Source organism: Dendronephthya gigantea, unplaced genomic scaffold, assembly GCF_004324835.1.
Source record: "Dendronephthya gigantea isolate DGI-Jeju-01 unplaced genomic scaffold, DenGig_1.0 000095F, whole genome shotgun sequence".
Taxonomy (NCBI): domain Eukaryota; kingdom Metazoa; phylum Cnidaria; class Anthozoa; order Malacalcyonacea; family Nephtheidae; genus Dendronephthya; species Dendronephthya gigantea.
In genome coordinates this window covers 26,604-48,907 of record NW_021163105.1, presented here as the reverse complement: position 1 = coordinate 48,907, position 22,304 = coordinate 26,604, and the positions used below count along the sequence as shown (strand labels likewise).

The following is a 22,304-nucleotide window of genomic DNA, read 5'->3' as shown; positions in this document are numbered from 1 at the left end:
TTGACAGAAATATATTCACTATTTTTTAATATTTCCTAGTAAATGAAATTGGCCACGTCAGAAAGCGGAAAAGAGAAAGTGGAAACAGTTCAATATGGAGGCCAGTTGCCCAGTTGCCCAATTCATTTTGATTTTTGAACTTTTTGAATGAGAATCTTTACTAAAAATTCGTTTCTTCTGCTTTTAAACGTTGTACATATTTGAAAAAATAAGCATGTGCAGTGTAAATGAAATAGAGCAAGCTGGCGACATAGTAAAGTCTAAAAAAGGTTCCAAACGTCGAGACAAAGCCAACAAAGAATATTTAATGGAGGAAGGAGCTTGTATGAAATGTGGGGAAAAAGCAGTCGTGCTGGTTAGAAATAACGACCCGTTTTGCACAACTTGTTTCTTGGAATATGCCGTTCACAAATTCCGTGCGACTATTGGAAAAGCTCGTGTAATTCATCAAGGAGAGAAAGTTTTACTGGCTGTCTCAGGAGGTTCTTCCTCTGGTGCCATGCTGGATTTAGTTATCAAAGGTGAGTAATTATCAGTAATTTATGTACTTTAATATCAACTGCCAGTTGTATAATTAGAAATATGAGTGTGATGCGTGTTCTAATTGGGTTAATTGGTCAATTACTGTAGATTAATCAAAAGTAGGGTATAGTCCAAACTCCATAATGTAAACTGAATGCTTTGTTCCATTTTGACTCACTATATTTCTTAAAAAATCGAGAATAGTTGGTGTATTCAACACTATCTTAGTTCGCTATAGTTCTAAATTGAATATGAGTTAAAAATAAGAAATGCACTAAATTTCAGCAATTTTAACTTTTGAACTAATGCGCAGACACCACTGTATGAAAGCCTCCTAAATTAATGTTGATTTATAATTAAATTATGGATATTTTTGTATCAAGGCCTTGGGAAGGCTGCCTTGAAGAAGCATCGCTTTCAACCTGGGGTCATTTATATGGATGACGAGGGTTTGTGTGGTCAGACTGCCGAAGCAAGGAATAGGATCAAAAATCATATTCAGGAATTAGCCTTGTCTGCTGGATTCCCATTTCATTATGCCTCGTTAACAGAGCTGGTAATGATTGACGATGAAATGCAGCTTGTTGATAGTTTGAAAGATGTTGATCTCTCAAATGAGGAAAAGAGTCACAAAGCATCACCTAAAATTCTAACACAATTATTTGAAAAAGTAACAACAGTCACAGCTAAAGATGATCTGTTGTCGCATCTCTATCGTAATCAGCTACAGAGGATAGCCAAGGATCATAGTTACAATTATATCATGGTCGGAGATTGTGGTACAAATATTTCCATCAGGATTCTCGCAGATATTGTGCAAGGCAGAGGTTCTCAACTTCCATTCAGTGTTGGCTTCAAGGACGGTCGTTCAGAGGTTTCTGTGTTGAGACCAATGCGAGAGTTTACCAAGAAAGAAATTGAATATTACAACTACTTTAGCAATGTTAACTCGTTTGCTATACCATCATTTTCAACAAAAGCCTCTAGTCATAGCAGCGTCACTCGGTTAACAGAGGAGCTCATATTAGGGTTGCAAGCATCATTTCCATCAACTGTGAACACTGTTCTCAAGACTGGGGATAAGATTTCTTCAAACATTGGTGATGGAAATAGCAAGCATTGCACATTGTGTTTAGCACCACTGGATATGAGGTCAGGTTTTTCAGGGGTGTTCAATGAGCTGTCATGTGAGAGTGGTGCATGTGGTAGTAATGGTTGCCAGGAAACTAGCAATGATGGTAGTACTGCTCACACCAGAAGTGCTGATGGTGGTTGCCAGAATACTGATGATGGTGATGATGTAATCCTCAGTGGTACAGATGAAGATGGTGGTGGATGCCAGAATACTGGTGGTTGTACTGTTGGTAGTTTGTCTTCTGGTAATAGTACTACAGGTGATCACGTCCATGGTGACCAGAAAGTTCATAGTAATAGTGTTGAACAAAGTACCAATGACAATGACATTCTATCAGCGCCACTTTGTTATGGTTGCAGGTTAACATACAATGATATGGGAGATGCTCAACATTTATTGCCAAAATATTTAACAAATGAACATATTAAGAGTTTCTTAATTAACAAATAACAGAGAAAAGTTTAGTTCTAACATTAGTGTTAGCCAGATTCATTGCCAGTCAAAATATATTACTGAGCCACAATCTTTGATTCAAAGTACCTAAATAGCAATTCTTTGACTGATGTAATGATTTTTTTACTGCGACTGATCCAAGTTCCATATTTGGTACAAAGGGTTGAATCAACGCTGAAAACTTTATAAATATATTTTGATGTTACAATTCTTTCATTGTTCTGTGTTCTTTCTATTTTTTTAAAATAAAAGTTATTTAACTGAACTAAGATGTTAAACTGGAAGTTTTATTCCTATCAGTCATTTATAATATCAGCGGTGAGGACTGAAAGATATTGAAAATATTGAATATACTTTAACAAATATTTTTCCTATCTATTTTACATTGCAAACATATTTCAATAATTGTACTATAATACACCATTATCCTTCTTTAATTCCTAGATCTTAAATATGATCCCTAATTATTTGGAAAGCAACGAAATCTCTTCCTCAGAACAGCTTAGGAAAGCAAGGATGTTAGGAGTCTTTATCATCTTTTTCAAACGATAGTCAAACCGTAAGAATAGATATCCCCTCAGAGACATGGTCTGGAAATACTTGATGCTCACAGACTTTCTTTACTTTTCCTGGAATAATGTAAGCATACAGTGCCAAGCTTTGAAATTATATGAGGGGGAAATGGACGTTACTAGGAAGAGATATTAGTTAAATTTGTGAGGGATTTGCAGCACCCTTAAACATCTGAACACCGTAAATTTTTACACAGACGGATTTCGTAAGGCTTTCTTAAACGATTGCATGGTCCTCCTAATTTCTTGGTAAGTTTATGTTCACAGTTTACTTTTCGTAGTTGGTATCCGTAACCACAAGTACGTGAACACTAAAAAAATTAGAAGAAAGAGATTGTTATTGCTACAAGATGTTAGTGAACAAGATAATAGCTTTGATAAACCTTTGTTGAACGAGCTTTTCATATTATTGAATGAATCATATACCTCTATGATTGCTCAACTTCAATCAACTTATATTAGCAATGACTTGTGTAGTTTATCGTAGAAGCAAGTGTTTGTAGAAAGTTTTCATTTGCTGTCATTTTTATCATCAATTGATACTATTCACATTGCTTAACTGTATAAAGACGAAACCTGGGCACGTACACTGTAAACTAATATTCGCCAGTTTCTACCTAAAGTAACGTATAAATGAAGTCACTTTACAATATCTGTACTTACACTTCCCCATTCTTCCGCATTCCAGACGAAGCACGGTTCTCCATAACAGACCTTCCGGCTTGCGGGTCTAGTCTTAGCATCACACAGACCTTTCAGCGGGCAGCGAACGACACGGAAACGATACCCTTTGCCACAAATACTGTAACACTAAAGTAAACAGACAAGATCTTTATAACCATTCTAAATCACAGAGCCATGGTTAGGAAATAGTTTGTAGTGAAGAACGTACCTTCGACCATTTTTTAGTGACCCATTTCACTTTGCAGCTCCTCACATAGCAGTTCTGTTTCGATGAAGGTTTGTCCTTGGTACACATGTCATTGGATACTCTTGCAATGGTGCCATTAGGGTGCTGTTTCATGCAAAACACGAGACGGTGTTGACGCCCGGAACCACAATTTCGGCTACATTTCTTCCATCGTGTCACGGACCACCTTAAGAGAGAGAGAGATATTTATATATTTATGATCACTTCAAGAACCTCGTTATATTTCACAAGTCCTTTTACCATATCGGACAAGGATGCTCGCTGCAAACACGAAACCGTTGCTTTGGTTTAGTCGCCCCACGACAGAATTTTTCGTCGACGGTTTCAAACTTTCCATCGAGAAAACTGACGCATTCTTCTTTGCGGCTTTTCTGCACACCATTTCCACACACAACACTGCATTTCTCCCACCCCCTCCTGATCCAACCGTAGTTAACTTTTTTGCGACTCGGAGATTTATGAGAAATGGCGTTCTCGTCATTTGATTTGTTCGGCAATGGAATGGAATATTTATATTTGATTCCAAGATTATAGCCATGATACAACACCTGGTAGAAGTGAAAAAGAATAAGTCTTAATGGAGGTATGAGACTAGAGCTGTCGTCAGACTGACTGACGTGGCACTGACGTTATTCGTCAACACAAACGGTAGTATAGACAGACTAACTGACTGACTGATCTATCACCGCCATCACTCCAGTTGTCTATGTCTTCCCGATTAAACAACCCTCACCAGGCTTCATTCCTTACCATGACATGAAGAGGCTCTTTTGTTGGACCTTTTGCGATCAGCCTTTCCCATGTTCCCTTTCGATCATAGAGAACTTTTGTTCCCTCGACATCCACTTGGCCCGGAAGTTGTATTTTCCAGTTACCGTTGACGTAATATGTGTCATAGCTGCCTTTTAGCGCTGAGGAAGAATAAATATCAATGTTTGGAGAGCACAAATATAAAAATCAAGTTGTGGCAAACTTCCATCTTCATCAGCACCGATTTAAGTCTGTCACGAGATGCAGAAATATCACTTGGAAATATGCTTACGAAAATTTAAAAAATGAATCGTGAAAATATCTACCTAGAAAGCTAGTACATGGCTTAGTTTCCATCACTTGAATATTTCGGGCTCCAACCGGAATAACTGCAACTTCAACATAGCCTAAGAGTAACAAAATGAAACGTATATCGTTTGCACCATTATATTTATAATTTATAGTTGGGATCAAGATAACTCGAAGAATTACCTGATCCTGAAAGTTGGTTAAAAATTCCTTCAATTTTCTGACAAGTTGTTCCATTTCCCCGACAAACCCCGCAAATATCCTCCTTTGCATCAGATCCGATCTTATTGTCGCATCCAACTCTCTAAAACAAAAAATATTGTGTCGATAAGTTCGCTTGTGCTTCGCCGTTTTCAAGGCTGCACTCGTGGCGATGTGGTGATGCCCAAAGCTTTGCATCGAGAGACCTTTGCTACTTACGTGACATTTGCCGTCGACACACAGATCAGTTCCCCCGGGCATACACGGGGTTCCATCAATAACCTTTGACGCGAACTGTACGGAAAATCTTTCCTCAGTTGTCGGAGTACAAAATAATACACACGGCTTATCTGTAGAAAGAAATGTTTGATAGCATCATGTTAATATCTTCTATCGTTAGAGATTGCATCATTTGTTTTCTTCAACTTACGTTTACTCAACAAAGGCTTCCACGAGTATGATTTATTTTTGTATACTTGATTATTAAACGACTCGCACTGTTCTGTCCTGATCTCTTTGGAGTTCGCTGGACATTCCTAAAAGGACAACGATTGAAGTGTCTGCATGGGCAATGATATTCCCTTGGTCTCGTGCACGTGACTACGTCTTCATTTCATTTAGTGTTCACGTGTGATCAAATAAATTGTTCTTTCCATTGATAAACCTACCATCTGATTACACAATCTGTATCTTTCCCGTGGCCCAAGACAATATCTTCCACCATTTTTAGGCCTTGAAAAGAAATTATCCAAAATTCGTTTAGGCAACCAATATCGACCGATGCGAGTTGCAAAGACGACGGTTTGTGCGTGTATTCTAAAAGCTCGCTCACACTCAAACTCATTCTGTTGGAGATCTCAATCATGTTGTAACGTTTGCCGTAACGGTATTTCCACTCAAATAAGTGTTTTACCTGGAATCTTTCCATTGGTCAGGATTGGTCTTTTGCATTATTCGATAATAACCAAATTTCTATGTCACACTGAATGAGTGAGAATACCGAAGTTAGACTCTTACCTGGGGTTATCACATTCTCTGCGGTTGATTGAAACACCCGTTCCACACGACCTTGAACACCTGCCCCAGGACCCCCAGGAATTCCACCCGCCATCTTGTTTTTCTAACACTGATGTGTTATTCACACAGTTGCCATACATACACCACTAAAAACCATAAAAAACTTGTCAACCTTCACTGACACCTTACGTTCGACAAATGGTGGTTACCACTGGAACCAACCCTACCTTTCCACTGTCACACTCGGTTCCAAATGCCGCTGGGCTCAACTTTGTCCGACAGAAATACTCGCCCTCTATTTCACACCAGAGTTCCCGACATAGACGATACTACATAAAGAAATAGTGCTTGTAAGACAAGCGTGCATTTGCTTGACAGTACTGACGAAAAACAATTGAAATTGGTTTTCCTTCTGTGCTGCAGAATTGCATACTAATGTGGTCTAGATTTCCTTTCTAAATCATGCTGAACATTTTATATTTAAAGATATTTAGCAACAATGAATCGTTGTTTTAGTGGTTTTTTAACTTACTTGATATCGTCTGCATTGTCTGGCGAGGTTTCCATATTGATGCTTACACTGTTCATCGGCGCTGAATGTTACACCAGGGAGGGTGGTAGGGAGGGGAATAATTGTCCCGCTGCGGGTTTCTCTCAAACACCAGCTACTTGAACGCCTGAAGAGAGGACGGGATCTATCATGCGCTGGTCATTGAAAACGATGATAATACAAGACAAATGTGTTCTGTAATGAGGGGCTCGCGCGATTGTCTTATACGGTAGAGAATAGTTGCACGCGATGCTCGATGTTAAAGATGAAGTCTTGATGATGGAAGAGTGATCCAGCTGAGATGTCAGTAGGATGAACAAAAATTTCCTAACATACCTCAGGTAATTTTTGAGCATTCTCTTGCTACATTTCGACCACTGGGCTAATCCCCTTTTATTCGCTTTCAATGACGTCGACGCCATCACGTGTGGTATGTCACGTGTCTGATCTGCGCACTCGTTGCCATAGCCATCATGACGTATGCCAATGCTGTATAAATTAAGAACGAACCAAAAATGTGCAAATCATCAATATATGGTGTTTGGATGTCTTGCGCGACCTCCTCGATTTCAATCAAAATCAGTCTTTCATTCTTTGTTTTTCTTTAAAGACTTTGTCTCAATCGTAAGAAAGGGTGCTTGAGTGTTTTCCAAATTAAACACCCCTGTCTCTCCTTGTACGTCGTAGAAATATAAGTGGGGAAATTTAGGAGGGGGAATTTATTCAATTATTCTAAGCTATTTGAGGAATGATTAAACAACTGAAGATTCTTCGTGACAAAGATAAGTGGCGTTGCTACATACTTATGGCCCAATTCGTGTGCTATCGTCAACGCTACATCGAGGCCAGTATCCTCGGCAATGCTGCATCGTCTATGGGATTGACACATTCCAGAAATATAAGCCATTCCTGAGCAAAAGATGACACGAGAAATGAAATAATGAACCACGCGTAGTTCTTAAGATAACTTAGATAAAAGCGTTTCAGGTGAATGCTTTCATACCAAGTATCAATACATGGAATCAACGCGATAGTTTACAGATTTTTACGTAATTAACACCATAGATGATGTGGAATGTAATTAACATTACAGAGGTCGTGGGATTGCACGTGCATGAGCAGTTTTTCACTTGATAAAGTAGGGAATTTCAGCTGGTTGCCATTTGCAGGCTTATCTTGCCGGGAAGTTGCAATTGTTTGTCTGCCTTTGTGCGCTGTTCATGCAAATCTATTGGGAGATAAGGACCATATCTATCGCGTGAAAGTTGAATGCAATAGACAGGGGACCTGTGCGTCTTCTTGGGATCTTTATCATGTTTACAAGTGAATTAAGTGATATATTGACACTGTATTTAGTTGTGACCTTGACGTAACAACTATGGAAAACACTTGAATAAGCATTTCGAGTTACATCAGCAGCTGTGACCGGATGAGAACCTCCGATGACCTGTTGTGGAATGTTGGCATGGCGCCCGCCACAAGCAGGTAGCTGCTTCTCTACTTTATTAGACTATAAATAGTTTTATGCTATCTTACCCACGGTACTACAGGGCTTGTCCTTATCCGAACAGATGTTGAGTCTAGACAAAATATAAACCTTGTTCAGTTCAAATTAAAGAAACGCCGCGGATGGTTCAAACTGGACTTTATTCGTTGATTTAGTGCTTGTATAGGATTCATAAAGGACAGGGGGTAAAACATCTCGGAGGGTGGGGTTTGGATGGTAGTGGCGTGCTCGAGATCTCATAGTTACCTCGTTAGCAAAATAGCCGCGTCATGATCGGTTCCGCCTGGATTAAACTCATCACTCTGCCATTGACAAAAACTTCGCATTGTTTTATGTGCATTATGGCTGACGAAGAGATTCTCCTGTGGATCAACAAAGAAACGCTCGTGAGAATCATGAATCTCAGCTTGCACAAGAATCGCAATTTATAATGCGGCCAGGTTATTGATTTGGATGGACAGCCTGTTTTCAAACACATTTTGCAATGCAAGAAATTTTGTAAACTTTTTTTCGTCAAATTAAACTGAAATTTTAATAGTCGGAAGTAAAAAAGACTAAATGTTTGTGGTTTTTCTGGAATGATTGGTACGTTGATCTGATGAGATACTGGAGAGCGATTTTTCCCTGAGCCTAGAGGGCTTAGCGTAAGGATTAATCTCTTTCTCCCCTCGGCGTTCAAATGTAGACAAGCTCAGTCGGAGAATCAATGTCGGGCTGAAGACTTTTATCAGGAAAATACTGCTTTTACCAGCGTGTTTGACGGGTTCTAGACTACCACTACGACGTGCTTCATCTTTTAGACAGAGCCAATGTTGAAAGTTCAAAAGTTAACTATAGAATATACATATCTTTGCATTTCCCGTCCAAATTTTAGGAAATATATCTTATATTGTTCTATATGAGCCCTGCTTATAGTTTTATTTTATCAGAGCAAATAGTTTCTAGTATATTTTGGATCCTAAGTTTTTTCAAATTTCTTAAAAATACCCAAGCTGTGCCGTATATACTGTGATGTGTAAAGATGTTATACGGAAGAACTAAACGAAGTTAAAAAACTACGCTGCCCCAGTTATGTGGGAATATTAGTCGTCAAACAAATTCAATATAAAATTGATTATAACTTAAAAACAAACATCAATACAGCGGAGGTTAAGGACAAGAGCTCTCGCTTTGATCCTATCATTAAATAAAAAAAGCAAAATTTGTAATTATTCTTTTGCGTACCTCTTCACCAGTCAAGATGATTAGATTTGACAGCACTAAATTCACGCGCAGCCCGAGGCTACTGTGACGGAAGATTTCTTTAACCTACAATACAACAGACCATTTGCAGGTCATTTGTACAAACATGGGTCAATCGTTTTACACATGATTCATTTCATCGCCTCTGTCAGGTGGGTGACTCAAGAAAAGCTAAACTGACTTCATCAATACTTGACATATCTGCATATCGCGAGGAGAGGTTAGGTAAAGTATATTTACTTTATTGCTCCAGCAACTAACTATACAAACCCTAAAAAGATCTGGATCATTTAAGATGATTCCATAAACCGCATTTTAGTATATTGGAAGAGGAATAGGACAGCTCTTGTTGGTTTAAAGTGGAACTAGAGGTTTTGCTTTACCGCAAAATACAACGGAAAGCAGAAATTAAAGCAAGTGGTTTGCAATTCTAACTTACCTTGGCCATAATGGTCAATACATATCGTCTGACAGATTCATTTCCGTGAAATTTTACCATTGATTCATCAGCCACAAGCAGAACTTCAATAGTCGGTTGCGTATTGATTGCCCGTGTGTATCTTCGATAATTTTGAGCGTCTTGAGAGCTCCTCCGAGAAGCCGCTACATGTAAGGAGGAAACAAGTAAAATGAGAAAAGGCCATCTGGGAAACATTGTCCGGCAGAGAAAATGGATAAAAATATCTTCCGAGTTTTTCGTTGATGTTGTTCTTTTGCAGACCACAGAACACTGACGATTGCGCAAAAAAGGAACGTGCCTTTCATGGCAACGAAATATTTGAATGGAGCTTGTCCCATTTAGATATTGGTTCGATTCCAACGTGTGACAGGCCATATCGTTGCCATATAGTGATACCAGTCAACGTATATGATTTGTTTTGGATAAAATACTACATTTCTTATGCTCGACACGTTGCTTCTCATGATCTATGAAATCCCCAAAGCATTCTCCCATTACGGTGTAGAAAAACCGTAGAAAAAGACGATGTTACACGAGGAAACACATTTCCATCTATCATAGCCTAGATTTGCCCTGGTTTTGGAGGAATGCCCCTGGCGAATAGCCAATCAACGTTACGGATCCCGAAAACGATTGGCCAATTATAGCCATGCAAACTATACGTAGATATTTAGCGACTGTCCTTTCGGCTGAGTTTGTCTGGCGCCTTTAAGCTGTTATAGCTTTAAGACTTATACATAAATAGAAATATGCAAAACATTCTGTTGACACAGTAGAATATACAACAGTGTTTATTTAATTCTAATTCATTTTTTAGCCAAGCTAAAATATAGTAATTGTTATCTGCAAATCTAAATCGTTGTGCAAACTTCACAGATCACAAATTTATTATACGGCAAGTGTAAAAATTCTAATCGGTAACAATTCCTAAACTAACGTCTGGTTTGTGCCAATCATTCTCTAGACCTAATGTGTAGATGAAGACACGGAAATGTATTATTTCTAAAGCCAAAGGTTATAAGTATGGTTTCGAGAATCATAGATCTATCATATTTTCCAATGGGCAAAAAAGTTTTTTAACCAATGACCTTAGACGATGAAAATCACCGACCTTCAGGCGACTGAAGGTTAATTAATTTAAGTTAATTAATTTCATGTAACCCTAATATACACCATTTTTTACAACCTTATTCTCAGATTCAATACAGTGGCCCGTCGGCATACGAAGTATAGAATTATAGTCCACTACATGCTAAGTACTTCGAGAAATATAAAACAGCGCATTGTAAAGTTAAAGTGCTATGGCTTGTCATTTTGTGTTGAAATTGTTTTGTTCATTGACTATGTGTTGCATTTATGTTTCCTCGATATCACTGCCAGGTACTGGCTCACGGTTTTTTTTGAAAAGCATATTCTATATTACTTTATAGCCTACGGATTCATGTGTTTGTAGCTGTATGATCTTGCGAACGCCTCACTTGAAAAACCCTCCCTAATGGCAAGGATATAAGCAGCTTAATATTCTGCCTTAAGACAAACTCAAATAGGTCGGTAACTCTTTGCCTCCCACAGCTATGCAATAATTGGCGATTTTCTCCAACGATATCTTTCCTATTTCCGATATTTTAACCGATTTGGAAATGTCCGAATCAAATCTCGTTTATTCCAGCCTTGTTTCCAAAGTAAATGTTATTGAAACGCTTAATCTCTTATGATTCCCTGTTTAATTAGCTGAGTTAATTTAATGCTCCACAAGCTAACCTTCTTTCATCTCTTAATCTATGGATACATGATAAATGGCTTTTTAATGTATATTTTGGTGCACCGGAAAGAACTTCGAAACATGATAGATTGCTTACGTGAAGAATGTTTTTTTTGAATGAATTTATTGAAATTCTGAGACCTCTTAGCTTCCAGACAATGTCTACGTGTGCGGGAGTTAAAAGACAATTGTTTTATTAATTTGTTCACTCTTCCTGTATTGGATATAGTTCATTGAGAATCCTTCGGGATTCCTTCCTTCTTGGCTATGTGATGAATAGAATATTTCTGTTAACTGGTATAAAGTGTCTTAGTTGTCGTTGTTGCCAAGTATTTCATTTGAAAGCTTGTTGGAAGTTTGCCTGGGGAAAATGCTAGGTTGATAAGTCAAGTTCCTTTTTTTATCAGAACTTGAAATTTTTTAGATATAGAAGTCTATGTTTTTTTAAAGGATAGTGTTGTAGTTTGTAAAGAAGTTTGGGTAGGCTACGCTCTACAATGGGCGACGGAATTTATATTGAAAAACCTATGAATCGGACCATACAAGGTCGTGTCTTAGTTGACAGCGGATGACGATGTTTTAAATACAAAAAAGGTCGACATTTAAAAGTCAGAGATGATTCAAAATATTAGCTTCCTCTTTGACAAATACTTATAACCAGGGATACATATAGGCAGCCTTACCTTCCAGTGCAATACATGGTCGTACGTTTGAAGTGAGTTGATACACAATAAGTCTTCCACGCTCTTCACTTGAGGAGACAGGTTCAATGACATAAGAGGCTTTTGATCCGTTCACGACCGCAAACTGTGTTTAAAATATGAAATGAGTCATTTTGACAAAGCTTGTAGCCATAAGATTAATGAAAATGCAAATATAGGCTGTTTCTGTGACTATATAAGAGGATATTTCTTTACGGTATACTAATTCTGTTCCCTTTTTTACCCCTGTAAAAGCTGTGATTTTTTCTTGATAAATTTTCAATCCATCCTCCTATCAAAATGCCATGCAAATAGGAGGCGTGGTCATTATTGGACCTGTGGGAAACCACTTACACTTAACTAAGTTATTCCGTACTGATCGCAAAGTTTTCAACAGTCATCATTTTAGTCTGCCGGAATCAAAATTGGAATAAAATCTCGCCCATCCAGGATTTACGACTTAATTCAGCGACGAGACAGCTCTTACATTATTAAGTGCTACGTGAAAGATCTCATCCGTGACTTAGATGCAGAACACTTTAAAATGCTTTCGGATTTCTCTAAATGCTTGCAATAAGCTCCAATAAGCAACAATTGTAGCGTAGAGAATCATAGTTAAAAATACTCAGATAGGAATAGTTTAGATTTGATTGAGCCTGTAAGCTTCTGTTGCTAAAGTGAAACTTCTCCACGTCTGACAATTACCTCACATTTCGAAACAACTTAGAGGAAATTATTCGAGCTTTACAACGCGCGTGCGCCAAAATACGTCCCTAAAACATTCTAGCCAATCGCCTGTTAACATTTAGTCATTATCATTGATTGACAGGTTAATTAATGAATGAATATATTGATAGTTTTAGCGATTACAGTTTTTGTTGAAACAAGATTATTTTTAAGCTTGTATTACTCGTCATGTTGCATTCGCTAGTATTTCCTTATTTGTCGCGAAAATCGTCTTTTAACTTCAATACGGAAACGTCTAAGTTCACTGTGCTGTTTGCTTAGGGTTAGGGTTATGGCATTTGAAAGAGACGATGATTAATAAATGTTTATGATGCTGCTGTTCGGCTCTACGAATCTGATCATAAAAGTCTGTAATATCCAATGTGTTTGCCCACGTCCTTGTCGATCCAATCTAAACTTAGTGAGGTTGCCATATTGAATTTGCCACAGGAAATTGTCTACGTGTCAGTTCTCTTCACCTCTCTCAAAAACTGTTATTTCCAAAGGCTCAGTAAGAGTCGTGAGTCTGAGGCTCAGAAACGCAGACATCTAAACCAGAAAGGTTCATTCTAGGCATCGATCTCACAAACGACACCGTCTTTTAAGGAACTGTTGTGTGTTGACAAAATATTTCAATACGCTTTCCAATCTCCATTTAGTTCTGTTGACTAATGGCTGATTTGCAACGTTTACAACACTTATTCACACTTATTTACTTTGCTAAAGAGCATTTATTAAGAAAGAACTTGCGTCGTTTTTTTAAAATCAGCAGTAATGAGATTATAACTTGTGCTCCCAATGAAAGACAAAACTGGAGTCCTCGCAATTCGTAAATTCTGTATTCGAGTTTGGCTGCATGTATATCCAGAAAATATAAGCTGGCTTTGGTGACATGTGGTGGGGTGAGTAAAATATCCGACTAGGATAACATCTCCCTACAGATTCAGTTGGGGAATGGGACGAGGATCCATCCTATCTATGTTCATCCTCCATTACCACGAAGACAACAGCTTATTGTGTGAATGAAACTCTTATGATAGAGTTGAAAGACATATGCGCTAATTCTAGGCAACAGGACAACTTGGCAATATGCCATTTCTACTTGGAATTAGGTTCCAGTGGAAACGGGAGAATCCCTAACTACCTATGAACGAGAAACTTATACTTATTGAGATCACAGAATACCTCACATGACGCCTTTTAAAATCTTTCACTTCTTTAAAGTCATGCAGAATTTTATGATTACATTCGTTCAGGTTTACCATTCCCCCCCTGACTACTCTCTTTCATGTCAAGTTAACTATTCGTGCCCCAGGCACGGATACGGATATATCGGAAATTGCTCGCCGTGGTTAAGAACATTAACAGTCGCGCGTAAAAAAGAATTAGCTAAAATTCACACATCAATAAAGTAAACAGCAGCTATCAATGCGTCTAACACCAGCTAAAAATGTTGTTTACTTTCGGATGTCGCTTCATTAAAAAATTACAGAAATACCAGGAGGCTTTCTTGCACAGTTTGTGGGAAGCGAAAGTATGTCAAAGGTGTCTCGTGTTAAAGACACTACAACAACAAAGCATTGTCCAGAAATTTTGAACTTCGCATGTCAATTTTTTTCATGTTGACAGCAATCTACCAGATGTATGTTTGTAACGTTTGCAAACACTGCGCTGATAAAAGCACTCGGGATTACAGTTATTCGTAGAGATATCTTTCGCAGGAGCGTATAAAAAACATCATGACGAACATGAGGAACACGCATTCCAAAGCCCGTGGTCGGCATGTATGCTAATGATGTGTCTAATTGGCAGCAGATTGCGTATGCTGTGTGCGCAGCTTAGCGCTCGCGAACGCCGCAAAGTGTGCTGTGTTAATGTGGTTTTCTAAAATAATACGACTCTTTCCTAACTTTGTAGGTGATTTTCAATAGAATATAGAATCTCCTCCGTCGTATTTGTTTAGCCAATGTAAATTTCCGTCTGTGTTGGGATGATCTGCTCTAAAACAAGTTGCGCGCGAGAAATGCGCACGGTATTTAACGCGATAGGATGTCCTAATACGATTAGCATTTATCGCGCACTGATTGCTTATGAATGGTATTATTTCCATCTCAATACTTAACCTGTTCCTGCTTAAGTTAATTCTGATGTTATTTTATGATTAAGACAAGAAAGTTTGTGTAAGCGTTTCTTTGATAGCTAATTACAACCCTGACCTCAAGAAACGACCGAGCTACCGTAAATGAACCATTAGTTCGGCATTGCTCGAACCTCTGGTAACATCAGCGGAAGCCGTCCTGGTCTCCCCAAAGCTATTCTCATTGTTTGACCTTTTAGAAATTAGTTTCGCCTTGTAGTCCTGGCACAGTTTTGTGATTCAGTGATTGGCAGATGCGAAGCAATGACAAGGTGATAAGAAAACGGTGTTGAATTTCAAAACAGACCTCTCGTTGATGGCTCTTTGGCTAATAATGTTTAAAACGAACGCACAAGTTACAAAGCTGTTGACGCAACGCAACGCATTAATGAAAATAATGGGCTGTGCATCGCAGTGTAGCTTCTGCGGCATCAATTTCTACACTTCTTCTTCTTCTCAAATTTGAAATTATTCCACAAACCGTCCTGTTGTATCGATTTGATCACAATCGCCTGATGACTGTAATCATGTGTGACTAATAGCGTTGAGTAGAGCCGTCTTAATACCTTTTCGAAACCGAAACACTAGTATTTGAATTGTCAATAACTTTATATCCAAGATTGCTAAAACCGGTGTTTTCTAAACACCGTTGCCTAGCAATACATGGCCAACTGACTTACCATTTCATCGTTACAAGTATTTAAAATTGCGCTAGCATTGCGTGTATGTGGTGCATCCAACGACCAATAACAGTCGATATTTTTGACATCCGCACTCTCGACGAGTGAACCAATCAAAGCGTTGCTTTCTACGTCTTTTAATCTTTTAAATTTCAGTGTAAATTTTTCATCAAATATTCGAAGCTGGTGTACCAAAATGTCTGACGCATTTGAGGAGTCATTTTGTAATAATACAAATTCATAACTTTCAACTCCTAAAGGACTTGCGTCTAAATGAGGAAAGATTGCTCGATTAGTAATATAACACTCCTGACAAATAGAGTTGCATATTGTAACTTGTGATTTCTTACAACTTCAGCCATTATATAAAAAACATGAGCAAATTTTCTATTGCAAATTTTTTTGGTATGGTAAAATAGAATTTGATTTTTATTTAAATGCATCACCCCAATATATTTATCACAATTTCCCTATTCGGATACGCAAAAAAATATTATTTGTCGCCAAATAGAATCTGCCTGTGTAATTGTATTCGAAAGATTATTACATGTTTACATTTATGGAGATGTATTTTTAAGGATCTAATATCCAAATAATATCCCAGTGGTGAACCCTTGTCATACTTAGCATTCTGTATCAATGTTAGAGGATTTTCGTTAGAAGTCTTTTGGACTGAACCTGATAAACCTATCCATTCATTCCAGTTCAAATTTGGTGACCCGCGTAAATCAACCTTTGTGAAATTTTGCGAGGGAATGTATCACGCTCGAAGAAGCGATTAAGATACTGTTGGGCAAAATATTGATAGATTTAGGAATATACTGGGCAGCATATGGTAGTCGGATTTTATAGGTGTTGACAATCATCAGCGTTGGAAAATTAGGCATCTTACGATTCTATACCACAAAGTACTCGACTTGTATGCGAAATTTTCAACACCGCGCTGGTTACGCACCGCATCGGCATATTGGAATGCGACCCAAGGGCGTAACCATGTAATGTACAAGTAACGAATATACATACCTATGAAGTTTTTATAAGATTCGAAAATTTCCTTCTGTAACAATTGAGCTTTTCCCGCACAGAGCGTGATTAGCAGCAACGGTAAACGGAGGCAAAGCGAGATCATGCTGAGTTCGTCTGGCCACTGTACGTGCTATCGATAAACCTTGCTACTGTATGAAGCACGCGAACCGCGCATTGGGGGTTTCTCTGTTCGGAATTTATTGCGTTGGAGCCATTTATATCCTTGTAATTGGAGTAGACACACGGACGACGTGCATTCTCCTCATATCCTGGACAACGAGCTGTTTGATCCTATTAACCGTCACTCCCGTCGTTCTAAAAACCTCGCTGTTAAGATGCCCTACAGTGTTGTGTGATATCTATAGTGTTCACGCACTTAATGCTGATACCACCTGCCGCGCGAAAATTTGCCACTGTCCCACTTTGCGTCGTTTGCGCAAATCACCGACCACAGAACTCAACTCTGCGAGTACCAAATTTTTATCGATTTCGCTTCTGCCAAAAGGTTGCCTTAAGGCAAGTCATTCGAACTCTTCACGAAATAATATGTCAATGTATGGGTTTCGTGCCAAGGTTTTACGCGGTAACGCTTGGCTAACACTATAGCTTATACTTTCCGGTCGTAAGCAAAGGCCACGCAAGAGAACATCCGACTATACGGAGCGGACGCGAAAAATTATTTAGCATGTTTTCCGTCAAGTCTGACTTACGTCTAACCTCGCGCGATATACAGTTACGCAAAAGCTCTCGAAACACAGCAGATGGTAAAACTATTAGCTTGATATCTCGAGCGATAGCTTATGACATGCCTGTCTTTATTAGACATCCAATTTTGCTACACATTAGACAGTTGAAGTCATTAGTTTCGCATCGCATGCGAGAACATCATTGCCAAATTGTGCGCCAAATTTGAGCGCGCGACCTTCCTAATAACCTGGTGTGGATGTATCGGTTTCCCGCCATGGCGCGATCCGTTCTAGTCGCGCGCTTATTTCCGGGTGTTGAAAGCCCTGAGAATGTTCATTTGTTTCTTTAAAAATAGGAAGCCCATTTTTGGTGCTGTTTTATTGTAGTCAAAACTCTATGGCCAAAACAGGCGTAATTGAGTCAATTATTCCAGACGTAAGAAGGAGATCACCCTGGTAGCGAGGTTTGTTAAGCCAAGCTGAGTGTATTGCTTGAATATTAAGCAGCTTAACTTAGTTCTACGTGTTTGGCCTTCGTCATAAGCAATTCACGTGAAGTTCCTTGTGAAGATCTGAGGACAACAATTGTCATGCAGCCATTTTGCTGTTTATTAAGAGTTCCTCTCTAAAAATACATTCATAACTATCATTATCACGATGATGAATAAATCTGCACAAGATGTCTTAATACACTCAGACGCGTTATTTCAGATCAAGCCAACAAGGCATGCTGGTATGAGGTATTTAAAACTGTCCAACGAATGGTAAAATTTGACGAGCAGGCATTAGGCAGAGGATAATTTGCACGCCCTATAGTGACCTACTCATCCTTTTGTATGAACTGAAGTCTGAAAGAAACACTTTGTTTCTGCCTTATGTCATTCGTCATACATCGTGTCTTCGATCGTTTTCTGTCATGATTTATCATAGCACAGATTGCTCGAGTTATGCCGTGATTTCTGCGATGATTAGAAATATTCATTACTACGAGTCAACAGTATATCATGGGACAGATCTCGGTTAGTTAATTACAACGGGCGGATGTCAAAGAAAGAAAAACGCTATGTCCATGCCATGACCATTCTGAATTCGTTATCTTCTTTCGTGAAAAGGTCAACCAAGTGTCCGTCAATAGATCTTTGCCTCTGTGTTTTAATGAATATTTGGTTTATACCACGCCTAAACTACCCCATTATAGTCTGATAAATCTGGTTTTAATGATCGGAATGCCAGATGAAAAATTACGGTCTTTTATACAACGAAACAGACTGTGATATTATAACTTTCTTTCTTGACTTCTCTTCATACTATAAAGATTGTTTTCATGTATTTCATTTAAAGGCCTGGTTCTCTAGAGAAATATTTTATAGCCGCGAGGCAAGATTCTTCCATTTTTTGAGGTTAAAGGTTCCCTGATTTGTAAATATGGAAAACGTTGATCATGAAAACTAATGTCACTGGACTTGTTACAGATATGGCGCAGGTCGATTGTCTACTTCAATCATGCACCATATTCTTTCTTTCTAAGCGCTCTGATACTCAGACGGTTTTCTCGTACTGAAAAAAGACAGTTACATAATACATAGCCATAGGACAATTAAATGAGTCCTTGCAGTGATAGATCGAAAAAATGAAATGTTAAATTTGGTAGTACCAAAATGGTTTCTCATATCTATTAAAGCAATTTTCGCTCTAAATTAGTTTGTTGAAATAACTATGTCTATGCATCTGTGTAATTTCTTTCAGCCCAGGTGATAATAAAATTAGAAATTGTCAAAATACAGGGAAGTTTTTGATATAATTTCTCCGCAGCAAAAGTGTTAATATGTTGAAATGCTTCGGGGAAACTTTGCGTGCGCAAAATCATTATATTCGTGCTAGAGTTTGCGTGCCGTTAGGCACTCAATTAGCGAAGTAACACTAAACTGATCTACCTGAAGAGATCCTGGATTGATAAACAGGAGAGATGACCTGACTTACTGGACGTCAAGGGAGGCAATTCAGAACTTACAAAGCTCTTCAGTATGAATGAAGTTGGTGGTATTGGCTTTCCTCCTGTTGTATAACACTGGATCAAGGATAGAGGAACACCCAGGCATTTAAACTGGCTATTGTTTCATATTTCGTGTGCGCTTGAGCCAATTGGCTAAGTAGCATTTCCGCAAGTTTTGCGTCCTCGAACTGCCCATGATGCTTAGAATGCCAAGGTTTCTCTGTGACGCAAAGAGCATTTCATTGCCAACGCATAAGAAATCTCATTTCTTCTTATAGTATGGTAATGACTTTAAATGTGTTTGAGTTAAGAATCCATCAAAATTATTAGGAAATCAAAACTATTGACGGACGAATTATTACCAGAATGCTAATATTTGAAATAACGCAATATTATATGTGCATGGGTTAAATCTTTCATCTACGAACAGAGGTCGAACCAGCCCAAAATTCTCTTCATTTAACCAGACTATACTAGGTCACCGAGTACTATAGTTCAGGTTTAAGGTCTGTCTGCAAGCCAAAAAAGCGCCTTTGTCTCATTTTCTCAACTTCCTGACGAAAGTTGAAAATGTCGCTTCGGATGTCTTTGTTATGTTTTTCTTGCCTGAGTTATCACGAAACATATCTCAGGATTCTACCCTACCTTATGCATATTCTACATATTGTATTTTTGCCATTCATACAGGAGGTCGCATTTAGCCATTTACCTAAATTATAGTTGAGACTAAATTGGATGAAAAGGATTTTTGTTTTATGGAAGAGCGATCTAATTAGTTGCAAAGGAATGTTCTCGTAAATGAAAGGGTTAAAAGTGTTTTTTCACAATGAACTTACGTGTACTTAAATAAACTATTTATCTACAACTACTTCATGTATTTAGAGGCGCTGCTTGGCTCCTCAAAATGAACGTGTGGGAGTTTAGTACTTAAGCCGCTCGCCGTGGCAGCCAAACCAAGACTACCATGACTACGAAATGCTGAAGAACTTAGACTCAAAATACAGCTGCCCTTCGCATCGATTGCATAAGGAACGTCAAGTGACGGTCGAACCGCTCCACTGGCAATTGAAAGGCGTCTAGATTTTCGCACGAATTTGGCTCTAATACGACGATATAACATCATCACAAACATTGAAACGTTCTCAGTGAAATTGACCAATGTTAACACGGACACTCCAACCCATAACCCTAACTGTCCACCAATATCCGATAGCAAACTTGCTATCTAGAATAAATTAAAGCAACGATGTCAAATTGTGTTTACAGCGTTCATGTTACTAAACCATCGACAGCGAGGAATGTTTTTTTCTAGAAATATCTGGTAAACGGCTTGTTTGAATCTCGTTTGACAGGCTTACCCCATAGGAACGACGCTGCAAGACCACCTGTTCTTTGAGCTCTTGGAAGAATATGTTTATACGCAAGAAGTTTTTCCTAAAATGCAGGACTCGGAGATGATTTGAAAATAGAAGATTGGTCAACTCAAGATGAAAGATATGAGAAGTTACCTGAAGTATTGGTTAAAGTCTGTGATATTGTCGAATAGATCTAGGACTTTATGTCTGACTCGAACAAGTTCCTCCAACAATGATGGCTGAAGAACCAAAGCAAACAAATGGCTTAATTTTATCACTATCTTTCAGTATTCGTATCACGCTCTGAAACAGCTTACCAGGTATTTTTCGGCCGGCCAAATGGCTGAAGAAATAATTGGAATGTACGCTGTTGCTCTGAAAATGGAAATGATTAGGAAGAAATATTGTTTTAGGTAAATTTCATCCGGAAATATCCGCGGCTTTTTTTAAATTGTTCGATCCGTTGGGAAACATAGGAGCACAATTTCCTCTAAATCAGACAATCGCATGCCGGCATACCTGCATTGTAACGGACAGTGGCACGGTAGTTTGTTCTTTCGAGCCAAACTCTCCAACCCTTTAACACATTCCACTGGAAACGACAAGCACGAATTTTTTACGACAAGTTACATGCAGGGATTTTCTTTTACAAAAGTTAAAACAAACCTTCATTTTCATTATCAACTGAACAAGTTCTCATATTGAGAAAAAATTGCATTCCAGCGCAATGACATTGACGAATGATTTCGTCAGACAGACATTTCTTAAGACATCCCTGCAGGAGAAATATTTGATTACCTTAATAATGATAATGATGATGGCATATTTTGATAGTTATAATGTAAATGATTGATGACATTTCATGTGCATATTGCGATTGATTTTTTTTCGCGTTTACCTTTTGGGAATACAAGTATTTCTCTCCGTTTCTCACCGAAGTTTCAATATCTGGGTCGCAGACGGGTTTTACTGTTTCCGTCGTTACCTGTTAAATGACATAGATAAAACAAATACGGCTAACTATAGAAGCAGAAATCTCAGAACTTGCGATACTTTAACAAACGTATTATTTATCACCTTCTGAAAAGAAATGGCTGTGGTATATCCTGGCGGAACAGAGAATCCCTCCTCGTCTGGGAGAGGCTGGAAATGAAAATCGTGCACAACAACGCGGGCTCCTGCTGCTGACGCAATTCGATCCATGTATTCATCTTGTTCAATGAATAACGACAGACTAAGGCCTGGAAATGAAGACCTTAATAATCAACTCCATCTTCTCTCTTTCATAGAGCATGTTGAATAGTAATAAACCTACCATTGTACGGACCAGTTCCGCTTACGTGACTACCAATTTTGCTGGTGTTGAACGTAAAACAGTTGCCATACATAAAATTTTGAAATTCTTCAAAGTGACTAGAAACAAAGGCGAAATTATAGTACGTTCTCTATGAATCACATCATGGGAAGCTATTCGTTGATCATCTTTATTATGTTATGATCACAATGATTACCGCACCTGGAGTCACAAATTGTGCCCTGCCAAGTACAACTTGCGATAAAATCCTCCTTCTGGTTTCCCAACTCTTGAA

The 22,304-nt window shown here is 38.5% G+C and overlaps 2 protein-coding genes across 2 annotated transcripts; one reads left to right on the top strand and one right to left on the bottom strand.

Moving 5' to 3' along the window:
* The first annotated feature begins 105 nt into the window (after positions 1–105).
* Positions 106–2,310, top strand: LOC114533924 (cytoplasmic tRNA 2-thiolation protein 2-B-like). Its single transcript, XM_028555553.1, has 2 exons — positions 106–521; positions 906–2,310. Exons 1-2 carry the CDS (start codon positions 215–217, stop codon positions 2,105–2,107), a joined length of 1,509 nt encoding a protein of 502 aa, XP_028411354.1. The 5' UTR covers positions 106–214; the 3' UTR covers positions 2,108–2,310.
* LOC114533923 (A disintegrin and metalloproteinase with thrombospondin motifs 19-like) lies at positions 2,278–16,985 on the bottom strand. The gene is made up of 22 exons (XM_028555552.1): positions 16,679–16,985; positions 15,656–15,924; positions 12,095–12,218; positions 9,629–9,792; positions 9,172–9,255; positions 8,194–8,309; positions 7,977–8,020; positions 7,244–7,349; positions 6,777–6,929; positions 6,423–6,567; positions 6,118–6,219; positions 5,891–6,036; positions 5,542–5,605; positions 5,304–5,409; positions 5,093–5,223; positions 4,856–4,976; positions 4,690–4,770; positions 4,364–4,524; positions 3,854–4,161; positions 3,575–3,779; positions 3,346–3,492; positions 2,278–2,993 (listed from the first exon to the last, which is right to left on the bottom strand). The coding sequence occupies exons 1-22, from the start codon at positions 16,782–16,784 to the stop codon at positions 2,847–2,849; spliced, it is 3,030 nt and encodes a 1,009-aa protein (XP_028411353.1). The 5' UTR covers positions 16,785–16,985; the 3' UTR covers positions 2,278–2,846.
* Between the last annotated feature and the right edge of the window lie 5,319 nt (positions 16,986–22,304).

Coding starts and splice junctions, on each gene's coding strand:
- LOC114533923 (XM_028555552.1), bottom strand. CDS start 16,784: ATGATCTCGCTTTGCCTCCGTTTACCGTTGCTGCTAATCACGCTCTGT. Junction 9,256..9,628: donor TATTGACCATTATGGCCAAG/GTAAGTTAGAAT, acceptor GTTGTATTGTAG/GTTAAAGAAATCTTCCGTCA. Junction 5,410..5,541: donor ACAGATTGTGTAATCAGATG/GTAGGTTTATCA, acceptor TTGTCCTTTTAG/GAATGTCCAGCGAACTCCAA.
- LOC114533924 (XM_028555553.1), top strand. CDS start 215: ATGTGCAGTGTAAATGAAATAGAGCAAGCTGGCGACATAGTAAAGTCT. Junction 522..905: donor GCTGGATTTAGTTATCAAAG/GTGAGTAATTAT, acceptor TTTTGTATCAAG/GCCTTGGGAAGGCTGCCTTG.